Raw genomic sequence first — 12,949 nt, 5'->3', positions numbered from 1 at the left:
TTTTTTTTTTTTTTTTTTTCTAATCACTAGGCCTACATTACTTGGTAATAAAATGACAGGATAAGGAGATTTCATATTTGTATCCATTTAGTTTAGTGAATGTGTTCACCCCTACGTATTAAGAGTATAATTTATTTTCTTTGTTAAGATAAATTATAAAAATCCTTAAAATGTCTAGATGGAGATCAGTATTTTACTTTCATCACAACTATTGCTTTTGGCTCCTTTAGTCTATTTGCTTCCAATCATAGTGTGTTCCACCTTCGGTCTCTCTATCCATGTAAGCCCTACCCATCCTTCAAAGTCCAGAAGATACAACTGATTCTACAAATCTCCTGTGCCCAAAAGACTCATATGCCCAGAAGTGGGACTTCTGGAATATAATCAGGACACTGACTTCATCATGGATTAGTTCATTCACAGCGTAATGGCTCTGAGGATGTAGTACCTAACTGGATGAACCTGGTCACTGACGGAGTGACTCTGAAGATTACTTTATCTTCTCATTCCTTCTTTTCTACCTCTTCCCCCATTTCTCTAACGCCATAAGGTAAATAGCTTTCCTCTCCATGTCCTTTCACGATCATGTTTTTCCCTGGAAGCCAGATGCCCATGAACTGAAACCTCAGAAACCACAAGCCAAAATAAAATCTTATCTTCTTTAAATTGTGTGTGCCAGCTATTTTGTCCCAGCAACAAAAAGTTGAATAATGTGTGCCATTTTGTTTTCCCTTGGGTAACAGTTTCTTTTCTTTTTACGGTACTACAGATGGAATCCAGGGGTGCACTACTGCTGAGCTGCACTCCCAGCCTTTTTTATTTTTTCACTTTGAGACAGGTCTCATTAAATTGCCCAGGATAGGATCAAACTTGCAGTCCTCTCACATCAGCATTCCAAGTAGCTGGGATTACAGGTGTGTGCTACCACACCCAGCTAGGTACCAGTTTCAACTCTCTACTAAATTTCTAACTCCCCACCAAAAGGAAACATGCCTATGGATGGCTCTATTTACCGTTGTGCCTGTAAGTGAACAATGAAAAGTGGTTGGCTATTTGATAAACTATACATCTACTTCAATGAAAAATCTTATAAATTCTAATAAATACTTTTCAGCATCACTTACCAAGCCAACCCATTAACTAATTTATAATAATAATAGCAGACATCCTGAAAAAAAAAAAAAAAAACTTACAAGGGACAATTCAATGACATGGACGTTGAAAAAATGAAATACGAAATAGTAATTATGGGCCGGGGATTTAGCTCAGTGGTTCCGCCACCTGCCTCACAAGCACCAGGGAGTTTGATCCCCGGTACCCCCCCCAAAAAAAAAGAAATAGCAATTATGAGTAATAACATATTTGTTTCTATTTAAATACTAAAAATTAAAACTTTTGAAAATGTTACTTTAATAAAAGGCTAACTGCTTTAGGAAGAATGCATACTTCCCTTCCCTCTTAGAAAAGTAGATTTTAATTCCACCGTCTATTTCCTCAGGAAAAAATAACCAAATAATAACATAACATACATATTCACTATAGCATCTACATATTCAGTATTTTCAAAATTTATGACCTCACAAACCCACGTACTCCTGTACACTAGTCATTTTGAAGAGATAGATGCCGTACATTTTACATTAACTCATTAAGGTTTTAATTTTAATAGTATAATTAGACATACTGAATTTTAGAAAATACTTTTTACAGTAGCAAAAAAATGAATTTCACAAGCTGTTATATAGGAGGTTCATAACAATCTAAATGAACAAAAATATTACCTAATTTCAAATTTTAGTTTCTTTTAAGAGTAGAAAAATTTATTGAGGGAAAAAAAGCGTCTAAGAGAGACAGAAGAGGGACCAAAAAGTGGGTTGCCTGCCCACCCCACTTTTCAAAGATGTTTTATGCAACATGTGGTGAGGTGGGTACAAAGTGGGACAAAACTATTAAGACCCTATGGAAAATTACAAAGGGGGCATGAGTTGGGGAAAACCAAGACCAACCAATAAGATTACAAGTACTATTCAGGTAATAGTCATTAAATGGGGGTCAAATGGGGGAGTAAGTCACATAGCAAGCGTACAAGGATCAAATGTTAGTTTTTAATCTTCAGAAACTAGTCACTCATGCATAGTCAATATTTATCTTGTACCAATTACTGCAGCAGACTGAGCTTACAACTGGAGACATAAAGCTGAGTGATTCAGTTCTCACCTCTACATAGTGTAATAGAAGGACAGATACATACAAAATTACAACAAAGTTTGATGACTGATCTAAGATAGGTATAAAAATGATATAGTTGATCAGAGAAGTCATGGGAGATGAGAAATCAGTAGATAACAAAAAACCTTTTATAACTGAGAATTCAGTGAAGTGGCTTGGTACCAAGTTAATGTGCTGAAGTCCATAGCTTATACCCATATAAAAACCAATCAGGAAGTATAAGGAAAGAAAAATTCATTGTATAACAGTAACAGAAATGAATTTTAAAAGACTCTCCAAGTCTTCTCATTTCAGCATATCAAATCTGTGTCATTTGCCTGAAGCCAAAACTCTCCTTTCTCAATCCCATCCCTAAAAATCTGTCAGGTCTATGGTACATTATAAATATACCAGCATCTACCTCAAATATATCTGTGTATTTCTCTTCCAGTCTCTTCATCCTTCCTACCATTATATACACTGTCTGTTATTTTTCAAGTTCCAGATCAAATTCAAATTGCTGGAGATGTCTTCCCTGTTTGATGCATACTGCAACAAAACTCACAGTTTTGATGTTGTGTGTTGCTGTCTTAAGTCCTAAGATTCTTTCAATCAATCTGTAATGAAAACCCATCTCTAATTACTAGCAATAAACTTATCATAACAAAGAATAGCAGAAAGAAGCACCGATTGAAATACTATTCACATAGAACTTCTATAAGAACACATTAAAGTCTTGTAATTAATTTAATTAAGACATTTTCGTACCCTTGGTACTGAAACATCCAAAGTACCTGTGACTGAGACCAAGTTCCTTTCATAAAGAACCAGCAATTCAAAAGTGAAGATGCAAAAGATATAAAGCCAAAATGAAGTAGCATACAATAGGTGGGTAACCTTGGAAAGTCTGAAGGAGAGCCAGCCAACACTAGCTGGGTGGGGATGGGAAGGCAGGGCTCAAGGTAAGCTTCACAGATGAGAGGAAAATGCTCAGTTCTTAAGAAAAACTAAAGCTTAGATAGGCAGAGTCTAAAGGTCAATTATATGGTGGCTCCCAACTGTGACCATTCTCAGCAAACATAGGAATGTGTTTACCTAGTCTATTTACTACACAATGCAATCTGAAGTGAAAAGAATAGCAGGTGAAGGTCTGGATTTGGCCTGAATCCTAAACAGCTTTAAGATTTAACTTATGTGACCTTATATTCACCAGCAATTAAAAAAAAACTTTATTTTTAACCTACTTATATCCCCCCTACTGTTCTTATGTTTTTTTGGTTAGAAGCTCTGAAGCAGTAACAAAATTAAATGTCACCAAATCTAAAGTTATGGCAAAAATAATCAAAATAATGAAATCTAGATTATCTAAATATAAATGTAAGAAATCTACTTCATATCTAAACTTAAATGTACAAAATTCTGGTAATGTGAGAGGCACCCGGCATTATTCACTAATGACTGCCAAAGAATACTAGCTATAAATACTATTTATCACTAATGTTTTAAAATTATACCGTCATTACCATCAAAGGTCCCCCCTCCTTTTAAGTAGAAATATTAACATCACTTTTCCTAACCAAGGGATTCCTCACCAGTGGCAGTGTTTGACTATCTATGTCTATCAGTTGGAAACTGCTTATACGTGGAGAGGAAGTTATACTGAAAAGACATTTCAGACAGGAATTTTCACCAAGTCAGGGCTAAAGTTAATACATAGTGAAGTATTGCTTAGGCAGATTATTGCATTATTTATTAAAAATATCTATATTATACTTGATTTTCATAATGATAATTAAGGTATGTCAACATATCCAATATTTAAAAATAACAAAGCCTCATTTTAATTCAGCAGTTGACATCTACTTATATTATTGATCTTTTTATTATTTTAATTTACATAGAATTTCAAAATTTTGTGTCATTAAGTTTAAAACTCCATTACAGTCAATAGTCATATCCTTCCAATAGGTGGAGAAAAAAAGAAGTAGGTCAGTGAAAACAACTGAATTTTAATAAAATTTTTCTTGGCTTTAAAGTCAAACACCTTAAAATGTTATATGAAGCATAGTTGTATCCATTATAAGCTGCTCAAGCCTAAAGAGATTTCATCTGTTTGCTTTATAGTATTTTTATATATTCAAAGTACCACACAGAGATTCAATATCAAAGACAAAAATGTAAAAATCAAATTATATCTAAAGCACTAGCCTTTTAAGTATTACAGTCTAAAGACCAAAGAGAAATTTAAAACCCACCCCTCTCAATACAGAGGAATATCAAATTTAAGATACATTGTGATTAATGTTCATAAAGCAGGCTTCTAAAGTAAGTAGAAATGTTTTCAAAGCCCCTAAACTTGCATTCAATTGTTAAATGTAGACCAATTTCTTAAATCTCTCTGTACATAATCAAGCAACAGACTTAAATAAAATTTGTTCCAAGATGGGGAATAACATTGTACTTTTGAGAGAATCCAGTTAACAGAACTCCTTTTTGCTGGTAAGTCTAATTTCAAATCAGAGTGCACATGTCAAAGTGGTTTCAAAAGATATGCCATAAAGGAAAACAAGAGAGAACCGTGACACTACATGACCCTTAGTTGATGTTTCTCTTGTCAAGGTCACTAATGACCTATTTGGAACCAAATCAAACAGAACGCTATCGTTGTCCTCTTGGTCACATTCAGCACCATTTCACAAGCCCAAACCCTCTACCTTGAACTTTTTCCTGTGTTTTTTTGTGTGGCAACACAACTTGCTTTCTTCCCTCTTCACAGCTACTCCTCAGTCTAGCCTTCTATCTCCTATGCATGATTTCCCAAAGGTGAAGCACTCTAGGATCCATTCTGTGCCCTTTCTTAGTCTCATTCCACAGCCTCCACCCCCAGGTGATGCAATCATGCCCAAGACTTTAAATATCATCTATACGTGGATGGGTGTCAAATTCACATCTCCAACACTTACTGTTTATTTACCTGTAATTTGTATGTCTAAAAATTTTATGGCTATCTCCATTTGGATGTCCACAGGCATCTCAAATTTCACACAACCATCTCAGATTGCATATAACCAAAACTCTTGACTTCTCCTCTCTACCTCCGATCCCCTTTCTCACACATGTATATTCACATGTATGAATTCATCCTCAAGACACCACATGACAAGTGCCACCATCCTCATGTTCCAGATGAGGAAACAAATGTATGCAGAGGTTGAGAAACTTGCCTAAGATCACTTGGTAAGTAGTGGAGCTGAGATTTAAACTCAATTTGTCTGATTCTAAAGCCAGTGATCTTAACTACACTGTGTCATTCACTTGGAAGTTCAAACAGTTATACAAAGTAAGTACCCCCCCAGTGAATGAGCAAAAGCTAAGTAGCAGAGAAAAATGTAATTATTGAATATCTACTGCCAAGTCTTGTGCAGACTCGTTTTTAAACATTTAATCTAATGAAGCAATTGTCATTGTCAACTGTGCTTTACAAAGGCAAAGAAATTTATCCCAAAAGTTGTCTCACATAACACGGTACAGTAAATCCTTACCCTCTCCCCATAACCTTGATGAGGTCAATCCAACTAAACTATAAAGACAATATAGGAGCCATATGTGTACACAGTCTTACACCACCAGAGGCTGCTACCTCCATAGATGGAGTTGGGAAGCAACACACCTACTGGACATAGCAGAAAACCTGTGATCACCGTGTGTGACCTTAAATAAATCACTTAATTTGTCTGTTCCATTTCCTTATTTCCAAAACACAACTATTGGACTACATGATCTCAGGTCCCTTTAACTTTAACATCCAAAGATTTGGGAAATAGAGACAAGATGTTTAGAACTGGGTCAGGGCATGGTGGCTGAACTAATTTACAATCACTTATTCAAAAGAATCCTAAGGCTAGAACCCTTATTCCCATTCCTAGGGCAACCTACCCATCCCAAGGAAATGCAAGCCTGGAAAAGGAGCTCCAATTCCAAGTGTCTTTCTCTAGGGTAGCATATGTAGTAGGAAAAAGAGATGAACAGAATGACAAACTAAAAATTAAATATTTGAAAAACTTCTGGTGCCAATTTCCCACACTCAGTTATTTTATATGTCAACGCCAGAATATCAAGTCCCTACCACAAGCCATTCATTGTCACTTCAAATTTTTTGCCAGCAGCGTATCTCCACACAAGTATGACCAATGATCCAAAACCACATTAATTACAATTGTCACTCACAGGAGACCGGTTCCAGAAGATTCACATATTTGAAACTCTTCAGGTGATCAAATAGCTTAAATAAATGTCACTTGCATACGACCTAGGCATAGCCTCCTTTATACTTGACATCATCTCTAGATAACTTATAATACTTATAATAATTATGATGTTGTATTTTGTTAGTAATACCAACAAAAAGTCTATACCTATTTTTTCAACTATGAATTGTATGACATCTAAACACAGATCAAGTACTTTCAATGCAAAAGAATCAGAACTGAATTAAACTACCAGTATAAAATACACAACCTTTCACAGACTTGGTACTATATATTAAACATCCATTAGTACTTTTGTATATTAAATGTTCATATAATATTTGTAATAAATTGAGTTAAATGAAATATATTTCTATGGCTGCTTAACAGCCACTAGAGATTAAGTTTGCAAGTAGATCCACCCCAGTGAATACTTGAGCCCCAGTCCAAGACTCACCTGCAACCAACAAGCTAGAGAACTACCATCCTGCATAAACCCTACACCTTAGGGTTAGCTGTGGTGATCTGATATACTTTTTGCTCTAAAGCATCCACTGCTCATAGCATGAGACACTTTTACAGAACTTTTCTGCAATCCAACTGAAGATCCTGTCTCTCGTCAGATGCTCCAGGCTTCAAGAACCTTTCTTGTTTTACTCATAAAAATCCCTCTACTTTAAAACAAGTTAGGGGATGATAGCTCAAAGGGGGATAGCTGGGTCATACGAAATTTTAAATTTTAGTTCTTTTGAGAAATTCCCATAATGGTTGTATTCGTTTACGTTCCCACCACTTGAGTAAGGCAAAGTACAGAGAGGAGAATAAAAGATGGATAGAAGGAGACAAGGGGATAGATGTCCTGCAAATGGGAAGGGCTTCAAGAGGATGAGGTCAAGAGGAGGGGAAAGGACAAGGAGAAATAAGAATAAAAGATGTGCCATGTACAGGAACCTAATAATCTCGATGAATGTAAACATTATTTGTATAAACGTAAGATCATTAACGGCAATAAGAATGAAATGGTGAAAAGGGATTTATAAGAGGGAGTGTGAGGGAAGGGGAAGGAGATGTTTTTAAAAAGCAAGCTGCATTACAAACATATATCATTCCCAAAGATGATTATAAAATGCATGCCATGTAAAGATGCATAAATAAAAAACAAAAAGAAAAATCTCAGTATCATTTTTAAAATATGTGTAGATCCCTTTGTTCAACAAATACTTGAAGATCCATCACATGTATCACTGAACATGAAGTGTGTCGAATCCACAGGCCGAGGCTGTCTCTAGCATTCCTATAATGGAGAAAGATCAAGCAACAGCCAAGCAACTAATTTAATGCAGGAATATAGCACCCTCGCTATTACGGTCTAGGTCTAAAGTGTTCCCTAAAGTCACATGTGTTTGCATGTAGAATGCCAGCATGGTGGGGTTACAGAGGCTTACATCCAGATTGCAGAAGCCCTGTTAGGCCAGAAGTAGGCTCCTAAGACGGCAGCATGTGGAGCTGTAAGTGAAGCAGAAAGTGCATTGTAGACCCCAGAGGACTTTGGACGTGGCACTTTTCAGCAAGGCTGGAATTGTTAAAGACTCGGGCAATTCTTAACATTTTGCACAATGAGATGGGCATGAGTTTTTTTCAGGGCTAAGGACAGATTGTGTAGAGTCACAACCACCACCATGGTCCAGTACAAAAAAGCTGGGTGATGAGCTAAATGCCTAATTTCCTATTATCCTCATTCGATTGGTAAGGTAGGATCTTGGGATAACACAAAGACCAAGAAACACCTACATCTAGAAGACATCTCTGAGGAACAGAGATGCCTCAATATAATAATAATAATAATAATATTGAAGCCTCAACAATAGTGATAAAGCTATCTACCATAAGAAAACTACAAGCAACAACTCAGAAAAACAAAATAAAATTAAAATATAGAAAATGACAAGATATAGAAGCAAAATGCAACCCTAGGCATCCAGTCCACCTGGGACAAGTACAGGGGACAACAAGATAGAGGAAATTGGAAGCAACCTACCTAAATTTTCTGAAATGATAGCTGCAGAAGTAAATAAACAGAAGAGGCTATGGAGAAAACAATCCTCCAGGTAAAAAAGAGAAATAACAATTAAAATGAAGGACATGCTCAACAAAACTAGAGTTGAAACATTTTTAAAAATGGAAGTACATGGAAAATGATGGAAACCATGAACACCTAACACAGGACAGAAATGGAATACATGAAACAGATTCAAATAGAATCCAGGAGATTGAAAACTCCACTGAAAGTGAAGGCAATCATTTAAATCAGAGTGAAGACAGAATTTCAGATCTAGAAGACATAATTGCAGTTGCCGACCATAAAAAGAAAGATATCTGAAAAACAACAAGAAGCAGTGAAAAATCAATCCAACAATTCCAAGATGATGCAAAGAAAAACAATATAAGAGTGACTGGAGTCAATTAAAGAGCAGGAGAAAGTGCAATTGCCATAAAAACCTGTTCACAAATGTAGTGGCAGAAAATTTACCAAACATGGAAAAAACTGGACTACAAACAAGTGAGGCATACAGAAGTCCAAATACCTATCAGTAAAACAAATCTACACCAAGGTATATAATAACCAAAAGCCTGGAAATTCAGCACAAGAACAAAGTATTAAAAGCTGTTAGAGAAAAGAAACATACCTCCTATAAAGGAAAGCTGATCAGAATAACAGCACACTTCTCAAAACAAACCATTAAGGCAAAGCAAGCACGCAGTAAGATATTCCAAGTCTAAAAAAAACAAAAAAAAAAAACAAACTCCTGATTGACGCACCCTATAAAACTATCTTTCAAAAGCAATGGATAAATAAAAGACTTACATAACAAAGAAAATCTGAAGAAATTCACAACACAACCAACAAACCAGCTGTACAAAATGTTCTGAAGGGCATTTTAGAAAGAGAAAATGAAACCACAATATCAAGAACACCAAAAGAAAGGAGCCTCTAGGTAGGGCAAGCAATTAAATAAAGGGAAAGATAAGGAACCAACAGTAGAAAAATAATATGACAGAAATAAATTGAAACACATCAGTTATAAACGTCAATTCACCAGTCAAAAGAAAGATTGACAGAATGGATCAAGAAACAAAATCCAACAATATGCTGCATACAAGCAACACATTTAGCTAAAAAATAAATTCACAGACTGAAAGTCAAAGGATGGAAAACAATATTCCATGCAACAGGAACCCAGAAGAAAGCACAGGTAGCTGGTTCTATTTGCAGACAATGTGAACTTTAAGCCAAGATTGATTAAAAGAGACGAGGTCACTACATACATAAAGGAAAAATAAAAGAAGAAATAACAATTATAAATATATATGCATCAAATGCTGGTACACCCAACTACATAAAGCAAATATTAACAGATACAAAAAATCAAATAAGCATAAACACAATTGTAATGTGGGACCTTAATACCCCATTGTCACAAATAGACAGATCATCTAGACAAAAACTCAATAAAGAAATATCAGAAATGAACCAAACCTGTGAACAAATGGACTTAGTTGGGGACTACAGAGTGTTCCAACCCAAAACATCAGAATACACACTCTGCAGCTACACATGGGTCATTCTCCAAAACAGACCACATACTAGCCTATAGAACATACTTAAGCAAATGCAAAGAAACTGAATTATCCAATGCATATCATCTGATCATATGCAATGAAAATGGAAATCAATGGCAAAAGAAATCACAAGCACTTCATAAACACATGAAAATTAAATAACACCCTCCTAAACGACCAATGGGTCACAGACAAATTAAAAAAGAAATTAAACAGGATCTACAATTAAATGTCAATGCCAGTACAACATCTGCAACTTATGGGACATGAGGAAAGCAGTCCTATGAGGGAAATATAGAGAGGTGAACTCTCACATCAGGAAAACAGTGAAAAACAACCTAATGTTGAACCTCAAACATCTAGAAAAACCAATCAACCTCCAAGCTCATACAAGAGAGAAGATTATAAAGATCAGAGCAGAAATGGCTAAAGGGGAAGTGGGAAGGGGAACGGGGAAGGGAAAGGAAATAAGGGGAAAATATGTGCAAAGAGATCAGAGCAGAAATTAATGAAATTGAGACTAAGAAAAAAATACAAAGAACCAATGAAGAGTTGGTTCTTCGAAAGATTAAATAAAAGTGACAAATCCTTAGCAAATCTAATCCAAAAAAGGAAAGAAAAAACTCAATTTCATGCAATCAGGATTGAAAAAGGTGAAATCAGAACAGATCCTGCAGAAATCCAGATAATCATCATCTACTTTGAGAGCCTGTACTCTAAGATGGAAAACACAGAAGAAATTGACATATTTCTAGATACATATGAATTACCAAAGCTGAACCAAGAAAATATAAAAATTCCAAACAACCCAATAACGATGAAATTGAAAATGTAATTACAAACTTTACCAACAAAGAAAAGCCCAAGTCCTGACAGTGTTACTTCTGAATTCTACAAGAAATTTAGAGATCTATTGCCAATTCTCATCAAACTTTTTAATGAAATAGAAGAAAAAAAAAATACTCCCAAAATCATTCCTGGAAGCAAGTACTACCCTCATACCAAAACCATAGAAGGACCCAACCAAAAAGAAAACTACAAGCCAATCTCCCTAATGAACATAGATGCAAAAATCCTCAATAAGATACTGGCAAAGAGAATGTGACAAATCATCACGAAGGTTATACACCATGACCAAGGAGAATTCATCCTGGCGATGCAGAGATGGTTCAACATTTGGAAATCAATAAATGTAATATACTGCATCAACAGAACTAAAGACAAAAAAAATCACATGATATCTCAATCAATGCAGAAAAAGCATTTGGCAAAGTCTAACACCCATTCATAAAAGGGATAAAAACCCTTCTGAAAACTGGAATCGATGGTCTTTACCTCAATCTGATAAAAGCCATTTATAACAAACCAACAGCCAACATAATATTTATTAGGCAGTCAAAAATTGAAAGTTTTCATAGTAAAATCAGGAACAAGACAAGAATGTCCACTACCACCACTCCTATTCAACATAGTTCTGGAAACATTAGCCAGAGCAATTACAGAAGAAAAAGAAATAAAAGGCATAAAGATTGGAAAGGAAGAAGCTAAATTATCATTATTTGCAGATAACATTCTCTAAATAGAATACCCCAAAAACTCCACCTAAAAACTTCTAGATATAATAACCAAATACAGAAGCACAGCTAGATACAAAGTCAACTCTCAAAAATCAATAGCATTCCCGTACACAAATAACAAACTCACTGAGAAAGTAATTAGGAAAACAACACCTTTAACAATAGCATCCAAAAAAGGAAACACTTAGGAATCAATCTAACAAAGGAAATAAAGGACCTATACATAGGAAATTAAAGTAATCTGAAAAAGGAGATTGAAGATGATATCAGAAGATGGAAAGATATCCCTTGCTTTAGATAAGTCAAACCATCATAGTGAAAACGGCCAACTGGACCAGTGATTTAGCTCAGTGGTTCCACCGCTTGCCTCGCAAGTGCAAGGACCCGAGTTCGATCCCCTGTAAAAAAAAAAAAAAAAGATGGCCATACTGCCAAAATTGTTATACAGATTTAATGAAATCCCAATCAAATGACCATTAGCATACCTCACAAAACTAGAAAAAACACTCATTTGGAACTAGAAGAGACATAAAATAGCAAAGGTAATTCTGGGCAACAAAGGCAAGACAGGCAGCAGCACAATCCCTGACTTGAAATTGTATTTTAGATTTACTGTGATAAAAGCAGCATGGTACTAGCATTAAAAAAAAAAAAAAAAAAAAAAAAAAAAAAAAAAAAAAAAAAAAAAAAAGACCTAAGGATTAATGGAACAGACTAGAAGAGGCGGAAACTACTCCAAACACACTCAGCCACCTTATATTTCATAAAGGGGCCAAACATATTCACTGGAGGAAATATAACCTCTTTAATAAGTGGCTCTGGAAAAACTGGCTTTCTACATCCTGAAAATTAAAACTAGACCCATGTCTCTAACCATGCACTAAACTCAAACCAAAATGGATCAAAGATCTAAATAATAAAAGAGAAACACTGGGTCTGCTGGAAGAAAAAATACGTAGAACTCTTGGGGACATAGGGGTAAGCAATGACTTCATGAACAAAACACAAACTGCATGGAAAATAATGCAAAGAATCAACAACTGGGATCTCATCCTTTTGAAGGTTTTTGCCCCACAAAAGAAATCACCAACAGAGTGACCAGACAACCCATGGAGTAGGAAAACATTTTAGTCAGTAAGTCCCTCAGATAAAGAACTAATATCTAGATCACGCAAAGAACTGAAAAATATTAGACCCTGCCAAATTTAAAGACCCAATCCAAAAATTGGCATCTGAAATGAATACTTTTCAGATAAAATAGAAATGGCAAATAAATATATGAAAAATGTTCATCAT

The 12,949-nt window shown here is 35.3% G+C and overlaps 1 protein-coding gene across 5 annotated transcripts in view; it reads right to left on the bottom strand.

The window, feature by feature from the left end:
• Positions 1-9,377, bottom strand: part of Cobll1 (cordon-bleu WH2 repeat protein like 1) — a 71,354-nt gene extending 61,977 nt beyond the window's left edge. For all 5 annotated transcript variants that reach the window (XM_010606867.3, XM_010606871.3, XM_010606869.3 and 2 more), the window contains exon 1: positions 9,322-9,377. In XM_010606867.3, coding sequence (XP_010605169.1) covers positions 9,322-9,323 — 2 coding nt within the window. In that variant the 5' untranslated portion in view covers positions 9,324-9,377. The remainder of the gene's footprint in view (positions 1-9,321) is intronic.
• Between the last annotated feature and the right edge of the window lie 3,572 nt (positions 9,378-12,949).

The sequence above is a fragment of the Fukomys damarensis genome, unplaced genomic scaffold (genome assembly GCF_012274545.1).
Source record: "Fukomys damarensis isolate Sample0158 unplaced genomic scaffold, DMR_v1.0_HiC HiC_scaffold_26, whole genome shotgun sequence".
Taxonomy (NCBI): domain Eukaryota; kingdom Metazoa; phylum Chordata; class Mammalia; order Rodentia; family Bathyergidae; genus Fukomys; species Fukomys damarensis.
The sequence above is the reverse complement of the archived record's forward strand: the minus strand, read 5'-3'. Positions and strand labels throughout refer to the sequence as shown.